We start from the raw sequence: 25,653 nt of genomic DNA, 5'->3' as shown, positions 1-25,653 counted from the left end.
GTTATCAAGCAGTTGTTAGATAGTGAATCTACACATGTGTTTGCGAGACTCACTAGAGCCTACTAGCGTAGAATCTCGGGCTTTGGTGTACGTTTCTTATTCAGCTTGGGATCAAGTAATTACTCAAGCCGGTAATAAACTTCTAATTTTCTTTCATGCGCGATCTTACAATTTTTTTCCCTTATCTCTTACCAGTTTGTTCTTACACTACCCCCTCCCCCCGGACAGTACTTCAACGAAACGTTAATGTCATTATTTTTGCGGTTTATTATGTTTGCTTGTATAGGGTCCTTTTTTTTATATAACTTGCATTTGATAAAGTTTTTGTAAAGTTGAGGAAAGTCTATTGAAACATTAAAACTTTAGTAACTTGGGCACTGAACTTTATTTAGTATTTGGTTTTCGCACCTTCCCGGTATTGTATATGGAGACTCCGTCGGCACAACCCTGTGGCTCTGGCGTAGATTTTCGTTACATTATTGTCTTAGTAGTCGGGTAGTTGGTAGCATTACCAAAAAATGGTTCAAATGGCTCTGAGCACTATGGGACTTAACTGCTGAGGTCATCAGTTCCCTAGAACTTAGAACTACTTAAATGTAACTAACCTAAAGACATCACACACATCCATGCCCTAGGCGGGATTCGAACCTGCGACCGTAGCGGTTCTAGGCTGTAGCGCCAAAAGTCATGGGAAGGCACTGAATGTGATGTAGGTCGTTGCCTGCTGGGGCCTCTGCGGTGCATTTGTGTCCGTAGTCCTAACAGAAACTGGTCCCCGACGTTCTCACATTCAAATAGGCGGCGGTTTGACTCTCAGTAGACGTCGGTCGCCCCGTATGGCTCTACGGGAGGAACGCGATGTCAGTTCGTCACACGACTGCGGTCGTACTGCGCTGCGTTTCATGAGTGTGGAAATATTGTCTCTGCGGTATTGCAGATAAACCTGAGATGCTGTTGACCTCGGAAATACCTGATCTCCTGTATGCTACGGCCTATGCGTCTTGTAGTTCTTGTTATTTTCGCGCAAAGTCTGTTAAGGGGGGCAGATCAGGGTAAACTGATACTCATGATTTTTTCTACAAAACAAAAAATAAATTACAAAACTAACTTTGGACCTTTATTGTACACACTGAAGACTGTATTATGTGTTTTAATGAAAAAAAATGTACCCAGATGACACTACACGGCACTAACGAAAGGCCTTTGCAGAGTGCGAGAGCGGCTAGTGGGAGCTCCGAACACTATAATATTGAGCCCAGAACAAAATTTGAAAAACTGCTTTGAAACGTAGTAGGTAGGGTTATAAAGAACTGGTTTTAACACAATGGTGGCACATTGAAATAAAAGTCAGTTTTTCCGACAAAAAAGTCATTATGAAAAGGTACACAAAAAATAGAATTCTGCGTATTACGGTAGAAAAAACACCGATTCACACGTTAGAAAAAGGTATAATGTAACAACTTGTACATTTCATAAATTATACCTCCCGCCAACTAAAAATTTTGTTATCAAAAAAGAAAAGCTTAAAGTTTCAAATTGTGTTTTTGTTTTAAGTATTTAAATCGAACAAACATTTATTCAGTAACGCCAACACCGTACAGTTGGCCTTTTTTTCGTCAGTATCGAAACGCTTTCATTTTGAAGAAATTGTATTAATTAACTGGCTTCTGCTTACCAATGGAAGCGTTCTTTGCATGATTGGGATTACCTTTCGAACCTTTTCTATTCTTATAAATACGTTTGTCATTTTCAAGCGCTAATGTTTTACTTCGTATAAAAACATAGGAAATGATAAGTTAAGCAGACACGAGACAAGCACATGGTTTTCGACTGTTTACTAAAAACGAACCATGTTACGAAGAGAAACATTGTTGAGAAAAGTATTTTCATTGGTACTAATGCCGTCTGAAATACCATGCGAAATTAGCAAGTCCCCTGTTCCGTAGGTAACTATTATAGTATTACATCGGGTGCATTCGAGGGCTCGGATGCGCCACACCCCCATGCTTTAAATCACAGTTTCAACGTGTTTTAGCATTTATGCCACAGTCTGTATGAATGAATCTTAAGAATAGACTGTCTAAGGAACGTTTCAAGCAGATAAAAAAAGTTGGCTACAAAAATATCTACCCTGTCTGCCACCTTAACTGGGGCGGCATGCTTCCCTGTTCACTGCACACCTGTCTCCAGCTGACTGCTCAGATATCGTGAAAACAGTTGTGCCATATGCAACTTTTAGTTGCAACATTTAGGCATCGTACACGCCACATTTTGAAATTGGACAACCGTTCCTGCAATTTTTGGCCACTCAGCTTAAAATAAAAGGAGGAAAAAAGCATCCGATACGGTTCCGCCTTACCCCAACAAATAATTTACGTGGGACATACATGTAGGTACTTTTTTCTGGTGAGTTTGTTTGAAATACCACACACAGTTCACCGTCTGTAAAGATGCTAAATGATGCCAGCAGTCTACAGCAACTGGATTATTGGTCTCTAAACGACAGCATGGACATGCAGTGGCGGTTGTAGACTCTCGCTCCGATCACGAAACAGTACTCTGTTTAAATATTCGAACTTCATAAACTGTTCGTTACGAAGAATTATATGTAGTCGGCTACGCTCGATATACGGTGATATTAGACCCTGCCAATCTGCGCTCGGTGACTGAAGAGAGGTTTGCTCACCGCGGATCATCTATAGCTGCCACTCTGTCGCTGTGGATTTCATGTCGGAGGTCGCAATTTGTAGTATGTACTGATTGGTCACTGACAATAAGTGTCGCAACTGGGATTACTACTACTGTTATGAAAAGGATTTTAACATAATAATTTCATTTAATAACGAATGCCACTTCGTTTTGTTTACTTAGTCTTCCAGCGTTAAATAAGGAAATTACAGATCCAACTGAATTTTTAATAACGTTAGTGACGCATTAGAACCAGCGAGTTCTGCACGTAAACATTTATTTGCGATCTCTAACTATATGGCCGAGCAGCACTCCGATCATAGCTGATGTCACCAGCCTCCAGTGTCGGAAGTCTGTGTGACACAGTTACCCAGGGAACTTCTTGGACGTTGTATTGTATCTTGAATATAAAATTTTACTACGTTCACTCTACAATTGTTCAAAAATTGACGCAGGTGGCCATTTTCCCTCTGCCAAATAGTAAAGCAAATGCTCCTATCACCTACCAGTTACGCTTTCTTCTCCCTTCCTTTCTGTATGAGTTACGAGATCTTGTTTTCCCTTATGTCCTTATATTGCTCCTTTTTGCCCTCCTCCACCCCCTGCACTCTTGCCCATTGCTGCAAGCGCTCACGCGTAAAACCTACCTTCCCGTAATTTCAATATATTGTTGTAGTTATCATGAACTGATCTAAACTATGTGTGTTTTTTATCTGCACTATAGTAAGTTTTAATATTTGAATTTAGTATAACATGCTCATCGTAGTAATTGTAATGTAGCGTATATAGAATACCTGGTTAGGAGTAAGAGAGCTTCTGATGACCATAATTTTAGTAAGTTAAACAAACAGATAATTAAAAATACTTCAGGAACACAGAACACAGAGCGAGATTGTTTTGATGATGATGGGCGATCTCCGCTGAATTTCTTAGTACAAGTATTAATGCCTTTCTGCTGTTTACCTTCCGGATGATTTTTTTTGTTGATAAATTGGTATTACAAATACTAACTTCAGTTTGACTGAAGGTTCCAGTATGGTTAGCATAGCTTTATAGTAATTAATTGGTAGTAATTAATTGGTAGCCCTGCGCCTGCTACACGGACGTCTGAGTCACAGCTCTTGTACAAGATAAGTAATTTAAGTAGTAATAAACTGTTTTTTAACACTTTAAACTAATTTATTACGTTAATTATAGTGCTCTGCAAGCATACCATTAAAGGTTTTTGTCTTACTCGCGTATTTTCACAGTAATCACGTAAAGTTCATTTTGTTTACATATCGCGGCCAGGCCGAACTTTTGAGTTTTCAGATTAAACTTCATACCGCAATCTTAAGTGCATTTACTGATAGTTTAGTGTGCTAAATACGTTTGCTGCCCATTTATATCTGTAGAGTATCGTCATCTCTTAAGTAATTTCCAGTAAAAAACTTCTGAACCACTGTTTACATAGTCGCGAGTAGGCCTAATTTTTCGTACACGTATTTTCATTGTTTTCCGGTAACTTAATTGTCTTTCTGTCACTAAAATAGATTTGTACCATGAGTGTAAAGTGCCTGACGTGCCGTAGGATCGTTAGCTCCGGGGTCTGGTGTGATGGATGTAGTAACTTTTTTCATTGGGGCGACTGTAGTGGCGTGGGAATTGGGAAAATGAGCGAGACTCATCAGTGGTTCTGTAGGCTATGCAGTAGAGATAGGAAGATTGTGGAACAGGAGGGGAAAATTGCTGCCCTTCAGGCTGAGTTAGATGAGGCTAGGCGAGAACTGGGCAGGTTAAGGGGGGAGAAGGGTAAACAGGGGTGGGAAGTGGCAACAGGCATGAGGAACAGGCCAAGAAATTCTTCTGACCGCTTTGTTATTAATGTACAAAATAGGTTTGACCTGTTGCCTCAGTCAGAAACTGATGAGCCTCTCACAGAAGTAGATGTACACAGGGCTCAACAAGCTTTCAGCAGCAAATTGATTAAGAATGTAGGGAAGTCTGCAAAGAGAAAGAAAGTCTTGTTGCTAGGTAGTTCGCATGCTAGGGGTGTGGGCCAACTTCTGCAGGATGAATTAGGGTTGGATTACCAGGTCACAAGTTTTTTCAAACCTAGTGCTGAACTTGGGCAGGTTACAGAGGATTTAGGTTCACTATGTAAAGGTTTTACTAAGGAAGACACCGTGGTTATTGTGGGTGGGCCGGGCAACAGTATTGACAGAGATCCGGGGTACAGCATAGAGTGTGACCTGGCAAATATTGCATCGGCATCGAATCATACCAGTGTTGGGTTTGTGTCGGTTCTGGAGCGCCACGACCGACCTCATTTGACCTCTTCTGTCAGGAGAGTTAATTTGGAGTTGGAACGGCTACTTGGATCTGATGTGGGGTCACACATTGGTGTGGTTCGTGTTGATTCACTCTGTAGGTGGGACTATACTAGACATGGCCTACACCTCAACAGGAAAGGGAAGGGTAAACTGGCTGGGCTGATAGCAGGAAATTTAAAGGGGGGAGGAACTACATCTCATGGTGGAAACTCTTTTTTAGTGTAAGATCAGTGTCCAGTGGGAAACTCAGCCATGCAAGTACTAAAGATGTCAAAAAAGTTCAAGATAGTTGCAAAAGTAAAATGAAAAATGTTAGTATATTTCATCAAAATATTGGGGGATTGAACAATAAAATTGATGAGCTTCTGCTTTGTTTAGAAGATATAGAAACTGAGAATGTAATAGATGTACTATGCCTGTCTGAGCATCACATTGTCACTGATATGCAAAAGGTTAGCATCAATGGGTACAAATTAGCTGCACATGTAAGTAGAGATAATATGATGAGAGGAGGAGTTGCCATATATGTCAAAAGCTTCCACAGTGCAAAAAATTTAGAAACTAAAAAATTTTGTGTAGAGCAACATATGGAAGCATGTGCCACTGAACTTAAACTAAAGGATGGCACTTTCATAATTGTAACAGTGTATAGGTCCCCCTCAGGGAATTTCCAGCTATTTCTGGAAAACTTGGATGCTTTGTTGTGCTATCTGTCAGACAGGGGGAAGCAAATTATCATTTGTGGGGATTTCAATGTTGATTCCCTGAAAGAGTGTAATAGGAAGAATGACCTTTTAGTATTACTCAGTTCTTTCAATTTGAGCTCCGTCATTGATTTTCCTACTCGGATAACAAAGAACAGCAGTACATTGATAGATAACTTTTTTATAGACCAAGATAAGTTTAAGGACATAAATGCTTATCCTGTTGAGAATGGTCTTTCAGATCATAGTGCACAGCTTGTTACAGTACATGACATAGCTCCATGCAGTATAATAAATCAGACTTTCAAAGCAGTGCGTTCAATTAACAATATAAATATTGCAAACTTTAGGGAAAGCCTACAGCAGCTAGACTGGGATGAAGTGTATAAGGAACCCGATGCAAACTTGAAATATAACTTATTTCACAATACATTTTTAAGGGTATTTGAAAATTGTTTTCCCAAGAAAATAGTTAAACATAATTCCAAGAAAACATATAAAAAACCTTGGCTAACTAAAGGAATAAGAATATCTTGCAACCGCAAAAGAGAACTGTATCTAACAGCAAGATGGAGTACTGACCCCGAAATTGTTCAATATTATAAAAACTATTGTGCGGTACTAAGAAAAGTTATTAAAAAGTCCAGAAGCATGTGTATCATGTCTGAGATCAGTAACTCTGATAATAAAATTAAAGCAATTTGGAATATTATTGAAAGGGAAACAGGGCAACCAAGAGCACAGGAAGACTTTAGTGCAATAAAATTGAATGACAAGTGCACTAACAAACAATCAGAAATTGAAAATATTTTGAATAATCATTTTTTAAATGTTGTGGAGAAAATAGGATCTAGATCTTCACTAGAAGAGGCAAGGCTATTAATAGAAGAGGCCATACCTGCACAGTTTGAAACAGCTGTAATTCCACCAACCTCTCCCTCTGAAATCAGTAAAATAATAAACTCACTGAAAAGTAAAAGCTCTTACGGAATTGATGGCATTTCCAGCAAAGTACTTAAAGCTTGTTCCCCACAGATAAGTAGAATTCTCAGCCACGTATGTAATAGCTCTTTGGAGCAGGGTGTTTTCCCTGATAGACTGAAATATGCCATTGTAAAACCATTGCATAAAAAGGGGGATATGTCGGATGTCAACAACTACCGCCCAATCTCTCTTCTGACAGCTCTATCAAAAATTTTTGAGAAAGTAATGTATTCAAGAGTAGCCTCCCATATTTGTAAAAATAAAGTACTAACAAAATGTCAGTTTGGTTTTCAGAAAGGCTTTTCAACAGAAAATGCTATATATGCTTTCACTGATCAAATATTAAATGCTCTGAATAACCGGACATCACCCATTGGTATTTTTTGTGATCTCTCAAAGGCCTTTGATTGTGTAAATCATGGAATTCTTTTAGATAAGCTAAATCATTATGGTTTGAGTGGGGCAGTGCACAAATGGTTTAATTCATACTTAACTGGAAGAATGCAGAAAGTTGAAATAAGTGGTTCGTGTAATGTTAAAACAGCTGATTCCTCAAACTGGGGTGCTATCAAGCACGGGGTCCCACAGGGTTCGGTCTTAGGTCCTTTACTGTTCTTGATATACATTAATGACTTACCATTCCACATTGATGAAGATGCAAAGTTAGTTCTTTTTGCTGATGATACAAGTATAGTAATAACATCCAAAAACCAAGAACTAAGTGATGTAATTGTAAATGATGTTTTTCACAAAATTATTAAGTGGTTCTCAGCAAACGGACTCTCTTTAAATTTTGATAAAACACAGTATATACAGTTCCGTACAGTAAATGGCAAAACTCCAGTAATAAATATAGAATTTGAACAGAAGTCTGTAGCTAAGGTAGAATTTTCAAAATTTTTAGGTGTGTCCATTGATGAGAGGTTAAACTGGAAGCAACACATTGATGGTCTGCTGAAACGTCTGAGTTCAGCTACGTATGCTATTAGGGTTATTGCAAATTTTGGTGATAAGAATCTCAGTAAATTAGCTTACTATGCCTACTTTCATTCACTGCTTTCGTATGGCATCATATTCTGGGGTAATTCATCGTTGAGTAGAAAAGTATTCATTGCACAAAAACGTGTAATCAGAATAATTGCTGGAGCCCACCCACGGTCATCCTGCAGACATCTATTTAAGGATCTAGGGATCCTCACAGTAACCTCACAGTATATATATTCCCTTATGAAATTTGTTGATAATAATCCAACCCAATTCAAAAGTAATAGCAGTGTGCATACCTATAACACCAGGAGAAAGGATGATCTTCACTATGCAGGGTTAAATCTGACTTTGGCACAGAAAGGGGTAAATTATGCTGCCACAAAAGTCTTTGGGCACCTACCAAACAGCATCAAAAGCCTGACAGATAGCCAACTAACATTTAAAAATAAATGAAAAGAATTTCTAGATGACAACTCCTTCTACTCATTGGCTGAATTTTTAGATAAAAAAAAAAAAAAAAAAAAAAAAAAAACTTAATCATTAGTGTCATGCAATATTTTGTGTAATGTAATTTCTTGTACAGACATCTTTTATTAACCTGACACGTTCCACATCATTACGAAGTGTCGTATTCATGATCTATGGAACAAGTATTAATCTAATCTAATCTAATCTAATCTAATCTTAATTTTACGAGAGGCGTGCAATAAGTAACGCAACACATTTTTGTTCCTGAAAACAGGCTTGTTTGATTCAGTATTCTAATACATTATATTGTTCCCCAAACGTTTTACTACAAAATCCTATTTTTCAACATTATCTCCGTCCAATGCGACGGCCTTACCACATCTTAATCGAAGGGCCTGTATGCCCTCATGGTACCACTCTACAGGTCTACGGCGGAGCCAACGTCTTGGTGCATCAATAACGTCCCCATCATGCATCTATTGCTTTCCGCGGAGTGCATCCCTTATTGGACCAAGATGGAAGTCCTCTGTGGTCTTTTGATAGGCGGTTAGGAACGCAGCACGCACACACCTGTGGGTACCCCACCTGATGGACGAATGTGTCAGCACTACCAACTGCAACGTCCAATTGAGCAGCGAGGTGTCTCATTACGATACGTCGATCATCTCGAATGAGAGTGTCCGCACGTTCCGACACTGCAGGACTCACAGCGTGTATGGCTGGCCGTCACGCGGGAGATCGGACAGGTTTGCGCGACCGTGTTGCGATGATGACAGACGCCTAGCCCAACGACTCATCGGGCGTTGTTCACTGCCATGTTTCCTTTAACATCCTGCAAGCGCCTATGAATATCTGCGATGCTCTGCTTTTCTGCCAAAAGAAACTCAATGACAGGTCTCTGCTTGGAGCGCACTTCCGTTACAGCCCCCATTGTGAAGGCTACGTATAGAGCCGCTATCTGTCGGAACTTCAGGTAACCATAGGGGCTGAAGCAGGAATATTCCGCCGTGTCCCGTAGCAAAATTCCGCATTTTTTTTTTTTCAAGTAAAACTGACGGAAAGAGTGTGTTGCATCACTTATTGAACGCCCCTCGCATTAATAGTTGATATTTGACATTATGCACGTTACCGCCTCTTTGTGTGTGAGTGCTAGAGAAGTATGCGCCTAGCAAAAATATAGGGGAGGGAAAGGAACCAACTTGGTACAACAAACATATTAGGAAGTTGCTGAAGAAGTAGAGAATTTTGCACAGTCGTTTTAAACGTAACCACTGTCCCTGTGACAAACCGAAATTATGCGAATTGAAAGCACCTGTTTAAGGACAATGAGAGATTCTTTTAACAAATCTGAAAGCAATATTTTATCTGCAAATTCTAAAAATAACCCCGAAAAATGTTGGTCGTATGTAAAATCTATGAACGCTACAAATAATTCAACACCTTCTCTTGCTGACAGTACAGGTAATGTAACTGATGTTGATAAATAGAAGGCCGAAATTCTAAACTCGTTTAAAGTAGAGGACTGCAGCACAATTCCCCCTTTCAATTATTGAACAAAAGCAAAGATGGTTGACATAGTGTTTAGTGTATCTGGGATTGTAAAACAGTTAAGACCCTTAGACACCAGGAAGGCATCTGGCCCAGACGATATCCCCATAATATTTTATGTTCACTATGCTACAAATATAGCACTATTCTTATCCATCATCTATCAGAGATCATTGGAACAGTGGAAAGTTCCACGGGACTGGAAGAAGGCCCAGGTCATAGCAATCTATAAAAATGGGAGAAAATCGGATGCACATAATTACCGGCCAATTTCACGGATATCGATTTGTTGTAGAATCATGGAACACATTTTGTGTTCAGACATAATGACCTTTCTAGATTCTGAGAAGCTGATCTGCAGAAACCAGCACGGTTTTAGGAAACAGCGATTATGCGAGACACAGCTGGCCCTCTTTGTGCATGATATACAACAGGCTCTAGATACCGGCTCCCAGGCTGATACCATATTTCTCGACTTTCGAAAGGCGTTCGGCTCAGATCCGCACTGTCCCTTGCTCCAAAAAGTGCTCGTTTACGGTCTATCCGATGACATATGTGGTTGCATAGAAAGTTTTCTATCAGACGGGGAGCAGTATGTCGTCCTGAACGGGGTGACTTCAACAGAAACAAGAGTAACTTCAGGAGTGCCCCAGGGCAGCGTAATAGGTCCGCTGCTTTTTACGATTTACATAAACGATTTGGTTGATGATATTAACAGCGGCAGTAGACTGTTTGCCAATGATGCTGTAGCCTACAGGAAAGTAGTTTCACACGCAAGTTGTGAACAAATCAATGAGGACTTGCAGAAAATAAATGTGTGGTGTAATGACTGGCAGTTATCTCTCAATATTAGTAAGTGTAACCTACTGCGTGTAACAAGGCGAAAATCCCCATTAATGTACGAGTACGAAATAAATGCCCAGTCTTTGGAAGCGGTTAACATCCGTCAAGTACCTGGGTGTGACTATTCGAAATGATCTCGAATCGAATGATCAGATTACACAAGTAACGGGTAAGGCTAACTCTAGACTGCGGTTTATTGTAGTATACTGAAGCGATTCAGTCCTTCAGCAAAGAAAATAGCTTACAATACGTTAGTTCGTCCAGTCTTCGAGTATTGTTCGTTTGTATGGGACCCTTACCAGTTCTGTCTGATTCAAGAGATTGAGAAGGTCCAAAGAAGGGCGGCAAGATTCGTGACTGGTACATTTAGCCATCGCGAGAGCGTTACAAATCTCAAATATAGTTTGAAGTGGGACACACTTGCAGATAGACGACGAGCTAAACAGAAGGGGCTCCTCACTAAATTCCGAAATCCGATCTTCACCGAGGATGTAGAGCATATACAGGGTGAAACGTATTTAAACCGACAAACTCTGGGAGGTTGCAGGGGACATCAAAACAAATATTTTTCCTTAATGTCATTTTTTCTCATGAGGATTATTTACACCGGTGGATGCCGTATTACGCTCTTCAGTTATTTGAGGTGGTATTACGATCTTCAGTTGTTAGAGGGCGTATTACGCTTTTCAGTTGTAGGCAACTGCTGTCCACCAGTGTAGTAGTGCATTGTCTCTGCTATCTAATGGAGCGATACACCTGGAGTGGGTACACTGATATGGTTGGTGCGTACTACGTAGCGCACCACAACGGACGAGCTGCACCGCCAGTTTGTCGAAAATAATATCCTAATCGCCGTATCCAATATCATACGACCTTTGCTGCTGTGTACCAACGTATGCGTGAGACCGGATCATTTAGCAGATTACCTGAACGGGGACGCCGTCGCACGGTAAGAACGCTGCAATTTGAGGAAGCTGTCTTGCAGCATGTGGAACGGGACCCTTCAATCAGCACTCGTGCAATTGCACGTAACATGGGGACGAATCAGACGAATGTAAGAACAGTCCTTCGAGAGCAATTGTTACGTCCATTTCACTTACAGCGTGTCCACAACCTGGGACCAGTTGATTATCCACCCAGAGCACAGTTTTCGCAGTGGTACCTGGAACAGTGTGAAATGCATCCTACATTTCCATCCTCTGTGTTTTTACCGACGAAGCAACGTTCGGGCGTGATGGAGTCTTCAACATGCACAATTCGCATGTTTGGAGTGAGGATAACCCACATGCCACAGTTACCAGCGCTCATTAAGTGCGGTTCTTCGTTAATGTGTGGGTCGGTGTTGTTGGAGACTGTTTAATTGGGCCGTATTTGCTACCTAGGCCATTAAATGTCAGGCACTATTACAATTTTCTCGCCAGAAAATTGCCAGAATTGCTGGAAGACGTCCCGCTCCCTACAAGACAACGCATGTGGTTCCAACATGACGGGTCGCCGGCACATTTCAGTCGTCGTGTGCGTCGATTCCTGGACCGACGGTTCCCAGAAACGTGGACTGGCAGAGGTGGTCCTGTACCATGGCCTGCTCGATCCCCAGATATGTCCCCTCTGTACTTTTTTGTGTGGAGAGAGATGCGCAACCTTGTTATGCAACTCCTGTTGCATCAGAAGTCGATCTGATTGCTCAGATAGCAGTAGCAGCAGCAGGAAGAATTCAGGATACTCCTGTGGTTTTTGCACGTGTCAGGCAGAACATAATCCGATGGTGTAACCTTTGTTTACGTCTCAATGGAGGCATTTTTGAAAATCTACTGTAATTGGGTTGTGTTAATGTATTGTCTCTTGGGCATAAAAAAATGGAAAAGTGTTTGGTGGTTTAATTAATTTGCCGCCAGAGAAATCTTCCTCTACCGGTTTAAATACTCCTCATAGGAAAAAATGACATTAGGGCAAAATATTTGTTTTGATGTCCCCTACAACCCACAACCCCCCAGTTTGTCGGTTGGCGGAGGGGTGGGGCCGGGAGGGGGGGTGAAATATGACTTTGGCGCGAATTGTGCCAACGCCACACACGGCTTGGTGGCTAGCGGAGTATATACGTAGATGTAGATGCAGAGTCTCTACTGTCTGTGCTAGTTCATCTTCTTCCTCTAAGCCAGGGCTTCCCAACGTTTTCAGTTGGCGGATCCCTTCTTCAGTTGAAAATCCATGGCGGACCCCTTCTTCCGTGGAAAATCCATGGCGGACCACTAGTCAGTCAAGAGGACAGTAACTTTAAATTTCAGAGCGAAACCCATGCGAACTGAAAGCTCCTTAATGCAGGTGCCATGTTCCCAATGACCCTCTCCTCTACCCCTTCCCACCGAAGTATCAATAGTCTTTGGTTTAGAGATGAATGAAAACAACTTGAAATTAAAGATCCAATTTCAATTCCCACTTTACCCAGACACTTACTAATGAATTTACATCCTTTGTTCAACACACTATAGCCTTATTAAAATTACTTGGTAATTGAAATTTTACACGATGACGCTGTCTTCCTCCAAGAGCAATCAGCGTCACGTCCAAACTGTTCGCTGTTGACAAGCTGCCGCTTATGGTCTGTTCACTTCCACTATTTGGCTACTGTTGTGTAAGGAGCATGCATATTTCGTAACAGTCGTGTGTGTGTGTGTATGTGTGTGTGTGTCGTTTTTCGCGGAATCCCTCCTCATTCATTTCAACTGGAAACTTCTCTTGTTGTGAAGGTGATGGACAAACTGCACCCTTCTTCAATGATCCTGACTTCAGCCACGGATCCACGATAGAAGTAATAAACTGGTCAAAAATCGCCTTATGGAACAGGTAGTGCACTGACAAAGCATGTTTAACATTTAATGATGCCTGGGATCGCATACGTGCCAGCAAGCAATGTGATTGGTCGACAAAGCTCGCTCCGCGCATCCGTAAAAGGTTTCAGTGCATCCAGCGCCGGGAGCCGGCGCACAAACGACCCCTGTATTGTTGCGAAACAGTCGATCAGAGAAGCCGCATTCTCCGGCACTAAACTGTGTATGCGTTCTCACTCAGGAACCGCAAAGGCTGCTTGGGAATACGACCTGACGTAAAAGTACACATGTTTTTCACACGAAAAAAAGTGATGAATTTGATTTTCACATTTTTATTCAATAATTTTCTCATTATTTTACACGATTTGGTGAAAGGTGGCCGTGAAACCCCTAGAAAGAGCGCGGACCACAGGTTGGGAAGCCCTGCTCTAAGCAAAGCTTACCACGCTGCATGTAGCCTACCTACCACCTGTCATTGTGCAGTGGGGACCCTTCTCTATTGTTTGTGACTAGTGCTAATACCCGCGATGTGGCACGCACTCCGCGAGGTGCAGGCACGCTGCGTGTACGCACCTCTCATGAGCACCTTGCGCAGGCTGCGGCGCACGGCGGTGCAGTTCCAGCGGCGGTTGCGGAACTGGAATTGGCACTCGCGCGTGCCGAGCGCCACCCCCTTGGAGATCTCCTTGAGCAGCGCCGGCTCCTTGCGGCAGATCTCGGCCAGCCGGCCGCGCAGCCGCCGCGTCTTCTTGCAGATCATGGTCGGGTCCAGCACCACGTGACTGCCCGCGGCCCTGCCGGCACAAACGTCACAGTCTCACACAGATGCCGCGGCAAACTGAGAAAGGCGCCGCCACGGTTTTAGAGCCCTTCTTACTCTAGCGAATTCCTTGTCTCAATCGATTATTCGCGGCAAGTAGTCTACTCTGCCCCTGGCGTTATTCCTGTACTAACTAGGGAACCTCCCCATCGTACCCCTCTCAGATTTACTTATAACTTGCCACAGTGCATAGGCCTTGAAATACTGAACACAGATCAATCGAGAAAACAGGAAGAAGTTGTGTGAAACTATGAAAAATAAGCAAAATATGCAAACTGAGTAGTCCATTCGCAAGATAAGCAACATCAAGGCTAGACTGAACTCAGGAGCGCCGTGGTCCCGTGCTTAGCGTGAGCAGCTGCGAAATGAGAAGTCCTTGGTTCAAGTTTTCCTTCGAGCGAAAAGTTTAATTTTCAGACAATTATCAAAGTTCAGGCACTCACACATAATCAACTTCGCTCTCCAAAATTCCAGGACATGTTCAAATTTGCTTGGACATATGCAGGATTTGACGGACTACACACGGAAAAATTTGAAAACTTTAAAAACGTATGTTTTGACAGAGCACAGGGAAAAGTTTGCTACTGTGAAACTGTTGGATTCATTTGTTGCAGTTTATGTGACAAACTCTTATGTTTTCATCACTTTTTTGGAAATAATTTTCACATCCACAAGAAACCTAAATCGGGCAATGTAGACGAATCTTTTTACCCATTCGCCAAGTGTACCAGTTAGGTGGGTCGACAACATATTCCTGATGCACATGCCGCCACCAGTGTCGTATAGAATATATCAGACGTGTTTTCCTGTTGAGGAATCGGTTGACCTATGACTATTCGATCAAATGTTTTCGGTTCCCATTGGAGAGGCACGTCCTTTAGTCTACTAATCGCACGGTTTTGCGATGCGGTCGCAAAACACAGACACTAAACTTATTACAGTAAACAGAGTCGTCAATGAACGAATGGACAGATCACAACTTTGCAAAAATATAGAAAAACTTTTCGCTCGAGGGGGGACTTGAACCAAGGACCTCTCATCCCGCAACTGCTCGCGCTAACCACAGGACCACGGCGCTCCTCAGCTCCGACTCTCCTTGATGTTGCCTACCTTCGCATGAACTACTCAGTTTGTATATTTTGCTTATTTTTTCATAGTTCCACACAACTTCTTCCTGTTTTCTCGATTGATCTGTGTTCAGTTTTTCAAGGCCTATCCACTGTGCCAACTTATAACTACATCTGAGGGGGATCCGATGGGGAGGTTCCCTTGTGAGTCTCGTCTATCACAAACAGTCGTTTTCTTTTACACTACAGCGCCACAATAGTGCGCGTTGTTAGAGCAAGCATGACAACAGAATTTAGTATTGACAAGACAAAAATCTTATTGGATGTTCTTGAGAAAGGTCGTACGGCTGATTTTCCACGCTCCTCAGAACTGAAAGAATAAGAAAAGCGTCATCCAAAAATTTCAAAGCATCGAAATCTTATCTAATACTAGAGAAGAAACGTGACTTTGCTCAGGCATATATTTATAGTTGTGTGACCATGCCTCCACTACGCAGCATTTGGCCTTGCGATTAATGTTTATGACGCCATAGCTCCTGAACTACGTTTCGTACAGTGATATGACGTTGCACTTAACATGGTTCAAATGGCTCTGAGCACTTTGCCGACTTAACTTCTGAGGTCATCAGTCGCCTAGAACTTAGAACTAATTATACCTAACTAACCTAAGGACATCACACACATGCATGCCCGAGGCAGAATTCGAACCTGCGACCGTAGCGGTCGCTCGGCTCCACACTGTAGCTCCTAGAACCGCACGGCCACTTCGGCCGGCTTTTGCACTTACATTCAGTTGTATATGTGCATAATAGCTGTAAAATATGTCACGTATACAGATGGTAGTAAAGAAATGATCAATTATAATGGCATGTCTGATGTGGTACTCTTACTGTGTGAACGGGGGAAAAGTAGAAAATGATTTTTAATTTTATAATTTTTTATGGATTGTCAACGAGAAAGAATTTCGTAAAGATTCTAAATCATGCATAAAGTTTGTAGCAAGTCGCTAGGTGATCTGATTCTCAATGAATAAAGGCTGGGAATTAACACGTCACGGGCAGTTGTATATGCTTAAACTATCCGTAAAATATGTCACGAATACAGATGGTAGTAAAGAAGTAATTAATTATAAAGGCATGTCTGATGTGGTACTCTTACTGCGTGAACGGGGGAAAAGTACTAAATGATTTTTCATTTTATCATTTTTATGGATTGTCAATAAGAAATACTTTCATACAGATTCTAAATTATGCGTAAAGTATGTTGCAAGTCGCTAGGTGATCTCATTCTCAGTGAATAACGGCTGGGAATTCACTCTCGCGGGCTACACTGATTTTCCCCACCCCCCTCCCCCACCCTTTACCCCCTTGATAGGTAGGTGGGTCACACTTAGACAGCGATTGTCACCTGACAGTGAGTGACATGTGTACCAAGTTCGGTTAAAATTGGTCCAGTGGTTTAGGAGGAGATGTGGAAGACACACACACACATTCTTACAATATGTATGGATTTATAAGGCAGTAAACAGCGCATTTTTACTTTATCCTTTACTTCTTGATTTCGTTCTAAGTGTCTAATTCCATTACTATTTGCCTCGTGAGACGAATGTGACATTCACTGTTACTGTATTACATTTATCCACTTACGTTCATATTTATGCACAGCGTACGCTTTTCCTTCGTGCAATTATTGTAAAAGTTAGACACCTTATTGCTTTCAGACAATTCATCTCTCTTGTCGTAATATATTAACAGGAAAAATACAGGTCCATCGAGAAACCTTCAAAATATGTCATGGAAATGCCTTGTGGCTAGGGTCTCCCGTCGGGTAAACCGTTCGTCTGGTGCAAGTCTTTCGAGTTGTCGCCACTTCGGCGACTTGCGATTCGATGGGAATGAAATGATGATGATAAGGACAATACAACACCCAGTTCCTGAGCGGAGAAAGTCTCCGACCCAACCGGGATTCGAACCCAGGCCGTTTGGTACGACATTCCGTAGCGCTGACCACTCAGCTACCAGGGGCGGACACAATATGTCATTAAAACAGAGCAAACAACAAAATAAAGATTAAGAAAACATAAAATCCATTATTTTGATAAGAATGGGTTAGATGAGATTAGGTTAACTTCCTATGTTAATAGGCGAAGTCACAGTCTCTTGTTTCTGCGTGTGCGCAGTCTGCAACAAATTGAAGGTTTTAGACTTCCACATTCATCACACTCAGTTAATCATTGACGTGACTGATCCGCTCGTGCGTCATTGGAGGCTGGATTATATCCAAGGCGACGCGCAACGATAAGTTGATTGTGGCCAGAAAGTAGGTCCAAACCGGGCTTGAACCAGCGTTTGCCGTTTCGAGTCCTCTACACAACAGATAAAAGGACAAAACCATGTACTAACATACACTGACGGTCATTAAAACTGCAGCATCAGGAATGATAGAAAATAATAAGTTTCCTTTAATTTACGTCTATGGTCACTATCTTTTTTGTTTTACAGAGTACCGGTTTCGGTCTTTAATGACCATCATCAGATCTGTTTCATAAAAACAAAGTCCTAATGTACTGCCACTATGGCTGCAGTACATTAGGGTTTTGTTTTTATGAAAGAGATATGATGATGGTCATTAAAGACCGAAACCGGTAGTCTGTTAAACAAAAAAGATTGTGACCATAGACGTAAATTAAAGGAAACTTATTACATATACGGGTCACTGTGTTTTTTCGCGACGATGTCGCAGCTGATGATAGAAAATAAATAATTTTTGCTTTATGTGTGGGGACTGTGTAACAGTAAGAAAACGACATGAGACTTTAAAGTAGCAAGACATTGCTGTGAAACATTGTGTTTCGGAGACATGTCACCCTCAATATATGTCCCTGTTCTATTCCTACAACGAACCATGTGAACTTTCCATTGATCGAAACAGTGCTAGAAGTCTTCCTCTGTGAGCTCCTTGAGGAAGCGCATTGCTTTTTCTTTTACTGCTTCAAAGGACTCAAATCTTGCAGTTGACCTTTTGGAATCGATAAAAGTCACACGGCGCCAGGTCAGACCAATAAGGTGGGTGGTTTAACACTGGGATGTTCTACTCCGCTAGAAACGTCTTAACAGACAGTGCTGCATGAGGCGGTGCGTTGTCTTCATTTAGAATCCATAACTTATTCTTCCACGATGCGGATCTTTTTTTTTCTTTTTTCTTATTTGAGCATGAACCTTAAGGTAGTAACATTGATTAACAGTCTGACCTTCAAGAACATGGTAAAGATGAGCAATGCCATTAATATCGAAAAAATCATCACCGCTTTGAATTCTGAAGTGCTCATTCGAGCTTTTTTCGCACACGGTAAAGTTGGAACCTTCCAATCCATGGATTAGTGATTAGTTTCTGTGTGATAAGTGAAAAATCAAACTGCGTCACGTGTTACGCGTGAGTCATCTTCAATATGTTCTCCGCCATCTTGGAAACGTATAAGCCACTCAAAAACTCGCATATGTGATAAATAACGTTTGCCATACACTTCCTTTACAAAGTAAAGTATAGATTTCAGTAGCAGTTTCTCCAATTTTAATGTGAAACATCGGGACAGTTCGTAGCTCTTTTATTACACTTACTACTTTTCCGGCAAAACAAAATAAACAGCTCACACACAAAAGAAGGCCGCCGTTACACTGATTTGTCTACAGACACCAGAGATTACACATTCGCTGAGAAGGCTTCACGCTTCACAGCTATTGGTGTTTCATTTTTGGCACGTGCATACTTACTGTGTGCAGCATCAGCCCCGTTACTTTACTGCCACACCTCACAATTGAATTTGCAGGAGGGAAATTTAGAATATAGAGCTTTACTTCTAGTTACAGCAAAGGCTGTAAACCGACTGGGTGTAGAATCGAATAAAGCCTAGATGTCAGATAAGGGTACCTCATCCGTACTGCTTGAACTCTGTCCTAGAGTTCGTTAAACCACAGATCATGTTTTCAGAAATCTACTGAACGTGTTGGCCAGAACAACAGTCAAACGGATCGTGCGGTCTTTCGTTATCTTATTGAAAGATAACTGCACGGAGACCTGAAAGGCACAGCACCACCATGGGACTTAACACGTCATAAACGTAACGCCTACTGAAAAGGCGGACATACTGGTGCAAAATGACGTCCCGGTACACCTGGCCTGTTACAGTTCCTCTGTCAAAGACATGCAGAGGTGTACGTGCACCAATCATAATCCCACCCCACACCATCATATCACGTTCTCCATACAGGTCCCTTTCAAGGACATTAAGGGCTTGATATCTGGTTCCTGGTTCACGCCAGATGAAAACCCGGTGAGAATCACTGTTCAGACTACACCGGGACTGGTCCGTGAACGTAACCTCGGACCAGTGTTCCAATGACCATGTACTGCGTTCTTGATACCAGGTTTTACGGGCTCTCCTGTGACCAGGGGTCAGTGGAATGCACCTTGCAGGTCTCCGGGTGAATAAACCATGTCTGTTCAGTCGCCTGTAGACTGTGTGTCTGGAGACAACTGTTCCAGTGGCTGCGGTAAGGTCCCGAGCAAGGCTACCTGCAGCACTCCGTGCGCGTCTGGGGGCATTGATGGTGAGATATCGGGCTTCTTGTGGTGTTGTACACTGTGGACGTCCCGTACTGTAGCGCCTGGCCACGTTTCCTGTCTGCTGGAATCGTTGCCATAAACTTGAGATCACACTTTGTGGCACACGGAGGGCCCGTGCAACGACCTGCTATGTTTGACCAGCCTCCAGTCGCCCTAGTATTCTACCCCTCATACCGTCATCAATATGCGTTCTTTGAGCCATTTTAAACACACAGTCACCATTAGCACGTCTGAAATAGTCTGAGCGCTTACTCGCTGCACCGTACTCTGACATGCACCAACACACCTCTGCGTATGTGTCCTGCTGCCAGCGCCACCGTGGGACGACCGCAGGTCAAATGCACTGCATGGTCATACCCCGAGATAATTTACAGCCGCAAACCGTCCACCAGAGCGTTGTTTCACCATGTATCAGAATTATCCTTAATTGATGAGTATGAGTGTACTTGCAACATGATGGATCACCAATTCGTTGGAGCAGATAAGCTTCCCTGACGGTGATTTGGCCGTGTCACATCCATTAACTGGCCTGTCAGATCACCCGACCTAGCCCCATTATAATTCTACTTATTGGGTTGGTTAAAGGGGGATGCATACATTGCGAAGGTGGATACACGTGAAGAACTTGTCGCTCAGATTAGCGACGCTCTTGCCCGCATCAGAGCCTGTTGAGGTGATGTTCGACTCATTGAGATTGATTGGGGACGTTTTGAACACCTCTTGTAGGATGGGTCAGCCATCTGCACCACCATTATTCTGTGCAACCCAGTATTTCGGTAAGTAATGTTCATACTTGTCTTGGATATGTGTAGCCTTCATCTCGTCACAGTTGCATAACGATCGAAAGTGAGACACACGTTCATAGCACTTTTTCGATTTATGTTGTCGTGTAGAATCATCTCACAAATTATGTGACGTTCCTCCTGAACCACCCTGTATAAGGAGCACGAACAGCATCAGATGCTGAGTGATTACTTTGAAGGAAACGGAGATGCGCCGTACTCGTGTGAGACAGCGTTATGAGAGCACTTCACAGAGTTTGAAACGGGCCTCATTGTGGGTCTCCATTTCATTATTTCGTAGTATTGTGCAACACTGTGCATTCAGATCTGCAAGTCGCCCGATGTTCGACTATGTGTCAAGGTTCTGACAGATGTGACCACAGCAAGGGAGGATCGCCGTATTGTGCATTAAGCACATCATAGCTCCATCACATCTGCGCCTACCATAGACTGAAGTTTTTCCATTGTTAAAAGGGGATACGTCTGATGTCAACAACTACCGCCCAATCTCTCTTCTGACTGCCTTATCCCAAATTCTTGAAAAAGTAATGTATTGTAGAGTAGCTTCACACCTTCGTAAAAACAAAGTTTTAACAAAATGTCAGTTTCGTTTCCAGAAGGGGTTTTCAATGGAAAATGCGATATATACTTTCACTAATGAAATATTAAATGATCTGAGTAACTGGAAGGCATCCGTTGAGATTTTTTTGTGATCTATGAAAGGCTTTTGACTGTGTAAATCATGGAATGCTTCTAGATAAGCTCAAGTACTGTGGTATGAATGGGACAGTGCTCAAATGATTTAAACCATACCTAACTGGGAGAGTGCAGAAAGTTGAAATTAACAGTTAACATAACATGCAAAAAACTGGTGATTTCTCAAACTGTGGAACAATCATGAATGGGGTACCCCAAGGTTCGGCCTCGGGTCCTTTGCTGTTCTTAATATGTATTAATGACTTGCCATTCGTTACTCACGAAGATGCAAAAGTGGTACTTTTTGACGATGATACAAGTGTAGCTATCAGACCCAACAGAAAAGAATTAACTGGTGAAATTGTAAACGATGTTTTTCGGGAAATCTTTAAGTGGTTCTCAGCAAATGGGCTCTCATTAAACTTTGACAAAACACACTATATACAGTTCCACACAGTAAATGGAATGACACCATTAATAAATATAGTCTTCGATCAGAAATCGGTAGCTAAGGTAGAATATTCAAAATTTCTAGGCGTATGCATTGATGAGGGGTTGAACTGGAAAAACACATTTGAGTTCAGCTACTTATGGTATTAGGGTCACTGCAAATTTTGGCGATATACATCTGAGTAAATTAGCTTACCACGCCAATTTTCATTCTCTGTTTTCGCATGGCATCATATTCTGGGGTAACTCATCATTGAGTAAAAGAGTATTCATTGCACAAAAGCGTGTTATCAAAATAATTGCTGGAGCTCATCCAAGATCATCCTGCAGACACTTATTTAAAGAGCTAGAGATCTTCACTGTAGCCTCACAATATATGTTTTCACTTATGAAATTTGTTATTAACAATCCGAACGAATTCAAAAGTAATAGCAGTGTACATGGCTACAACACTAAGAGAAAGGATGATCTTCACTATTCAAGGTTAAATTTAACTTTGGCTCAGAAGGGGGTAAATTATGCTGCCACAAAAGTTTTTGATCACTTTCCTAATAGCATCAAAAGTCTGACAGATAGCCATATAGCATTTAAAAGGAAATTAAAAGAATTTCTTAAAGCCAACTCCTTCTACTCATTAGATGAATTTATGGATATAGTAAGTGGGTAATTTCTCAACCCGCACAAAAAATTTAAAAGTATTAAGTGTCAAGTAATATTTTGTGTAATGTAATATCTTGTATAGGCACCTTTTATTAACCTGACACGTTCCACATTATTACGAAGTGTCGTATTCATGATCTCTGGAACAAGTACGAATCTAATCTAATCCGAGACTCCATGCAACATTCTGTGTCATTTCGCACCATTGGTCGGAGACTAACATAAGTATGCAAATACTGGTCCTGACGGTAACAACACAACACAAACGGCCGTATCTGGAGTAGTGCCATGACCAGGAAGTACGGACTGCTGAGGAACGGCGTCTTACTGTGTTCAGCGGTGAATCGGGGATCTGTACTATCTAGGGTGGCCATCGTCGGCGATTAAAGCGGATTCCTGGGGAGAGACCCCATTATTCCATTGTTGTGGCGAGGAACAGCGGTGATACTCCTGGCGTCGTGGTATGAAGAGCCGTCGGATATGACTTGAAGTCACGGCTGGTAGGTCTCCTGATTAAGGGAACTCCGTCGGCACAACGATACGTCATGTGTTAGCTCTCACGTGACCAGTACCTTAGTGCCATTCTCCTGTGGGAGAACTCTCGTCCACAAATGGAAAGTGTCTCTACGACTGTCTGTGCGAACTTTGGATACTCCCGTTGTCATCAAGGTCCTCAGTTGTGGCCGCGACAGAACAAGCGTGGGATAAGTACCGAGGGCTACCCCATCCCTGTGCCAGTATCCAGAATATCAATGGTTAGTTACTACAATGGTGGGACAGCTTACCTCAGGAGAGTATACAACTGGTTTATGACACCCTTCCCAACCGAATCAGTGCATACGTAGACGCCAGTGGGGTGCCACGTCAAAGGGAAAGTGTCCTCATACTGCCTACCTCTTTATGAATTTGACTCGATTTTGTTATCATTGAAATAACATTCCACAGACTCTCAATTCGCGAAGTTTCAATTCGTCTCCACGTCACCTTCAGGATGCTTCACTTTTTTTTTGTCAGATAGTGTATCATTTACTCTTGAGAAATATCGCGAAATTACCATGACATTAAATTATTGAATCTCGAAGCACAACCGATATTCGTTTGTACCACGTACCATTTGCGAACAGGACAGAATGGGCGATAATGAATGTGGCGGATCAAGTGCCCTCTACTGTACATTTTAAGGTGACTTGCGGAGTGTAGATGTAAGAACTGATTCGCTTTAAGGGGGGTAGGACGTCAAACGGGCCGACTTGGAGCAGGAGAGGCATCTCAGGACATTTTAATTTCCAGTGTCTGTACTTTTACAAATAAATTCATAAAAATTTGTCAGCATCACCAGGAAGGATTCAGGATACACACTCATCGCAGTGGAAGTTCGAAAACATAACAAAATATATTTGTTTTACGTGCGAAATTTCATCATTTTTTCACTTACTAATGGCTGTATTTGTTGTTATATGTACACTTTTCTTCATAAGTTAGAGAGATTCTTCGATGAATTTTGCACAGCATACATACCATACTCACAGGTGTATGAAACTGTAGAATTTATTTAATTTATCAAAAAACGAATGAAATGTTATATTTTAAACTTCATGTTTAGAAAAAACACAAATTTTATAGTTAATTACCTCAGTTTTTACCACAGTTTTTAATAGATTTGGAAAATTTTAGAGTTTCATACACCTTTAAGTATAGTTTGTATGCTGTGCAAAATTCATCAAAGAATTATTCTTACTTATGAAGAAATGTGAACCTATAGCAACAAATTCTGCCATTAGTAAGTGAAAAAAATGATGAAATTTCACACGTAAAAAAATTACTTCGTTATGTTTTAGAGTTTCCACAGCTATGAGAGTAAATTCTGAGTCCTTCTTGGTCATGCTGACAAAGTTTTATGAATTTATTTGTAAAAGTATTGACAGTGGAAATTGAAATGTCCTGTGGTGCCTCTCCTGCTCCAAGTCGGCCTGTTTGACGTCCTGTCCCCTTAAAGATAAATGTTCTGAATCATGAAATAGTAGATCCCTGGACATATTTAATGCTAACTTTTTAAGTCGTCAATTAATGTATATATTTCTAACGCCAATAAACATAGAAAACTCATGTCCAGTTCACGGCTACTGTATTTAGTTTAAGTGCTCAGGGACGTGCAGAATTACGGTTGAATTATTTGTGAAGGCTCACTCGATCCCAGCTAAGCCGTATCCCACGTGGAGTGTTAATTTTTTCTGCCTGAAATCTGGACATTGGTGAGGCAGACAGGCAGACCACATTCTTAACTATGTAGTGCAGGGTTAGTCCGACTAAGTTGACCAAACAGTGTTAGGCGTATCAAGAACGTGTCCACTATTATAGAGACTACCTTTGGCAAGACATCAACTATCTTGCCGATCTCTAACTTGTGACACGGTTCTCAATCGCGAAACATGCATGAATGTGGAACGGGGAATAAGTACAGATACGTAAGTATTCAGGAGTATTTCCCTGTAACCTGGCAGGTTGGCCGGCCGTAAATGAGAGTCCCTAGGGTCGAGAAGTGGCGAAAACAAGTCTTGGGATACGGCGACACGAAGCCGGCAGTGCCACTGCATTAACATTCCACTGTGTCATATCGTTCATCACTGGACGCCTGATTTCGTAGAACGAAGTTGACGGTATGTGTTTGAAGTAGTCTGCCAAAGATCGTTGATCCTACAGATAACCAGCTATGAAAATAACTTCGTTGAAAATATGACACTGTCTAATGATCCACTTCTACTTTTAGAAAGTACAGATTGAGTCCGACTACCTCGTTCGAAGAATCCCTACTTGAATATTACGGAGATGACGAATGTCGGACAACACCTGTCGTCTGAGGGAGTGGCGCTTGTCCCAGAGCGGCAGGGGCTGCTGAGTGGGATGGACTACGGAAAAGCAGGTAATGCAATAATTTGACAGCTCTACGATGAAAACATGTTTTATGGAAGTGGCTTCTTCTTGTGGTTTTTAGTATCCTGAATGTTAATGTGATAACAAAAAGAAACATATCACCTACCCCTTTTTTTTTCAACGGATACCTAATATTTAAAAATGCATTTTACTGATTTCAAAGCTCATGTGCTATAGCAAACAGTAATATTAAGAGGTAAAAATTTCGATGGCAGTGACTGAACTGGTTAGTATACCATGCAAAGATCTACTTTTTGAACAG

The 25,653-nt window shown here is 41.7% G+C and overlaps 1 protein-coding gene across 1 annotated transcript in view; it reads right to left on the bottom strand.

Moving 5' to 3' along the window:
• LOC126336660 (protein Wnt-6) overlaps nucleotides 1–25,653 on the bottom strand; it is a 584,338-nt gene that overhangs the window by 134,017 nt on the left and 424,668 nt on the right. The window contains exon 2 of the mRNA XM_050000601.1: nucleotides 13,936–14,156. Within this exon, the coding sequence (XP_049856558.1) occupies nucleotides 13,936–14,156 (221 nt within the window). The remainder of the gene's footprint in view (nucleotides 1–13,935; nucleotides 14,157–25,653) is intronic.

The sequence above is a fragment of the Schistocerca gregaria genome, chromosome 2 (genome assembly GCF_023897955.1).
Source record: "Schistocerca gregaria isolate iqSchGreg1 chromosome 2, iqSchGreg1.2, whole genome shotgun sequence".
Lineage (NCBI taxonomy): Eukaryota > Metazoa > Arthropoda > Insecta > Orthoptera > Acrididae > Schistocerca > Schistocerca gregaria.
This window is presented reverse-complemented; position numbering and strand designations above follow the sequence as displayed.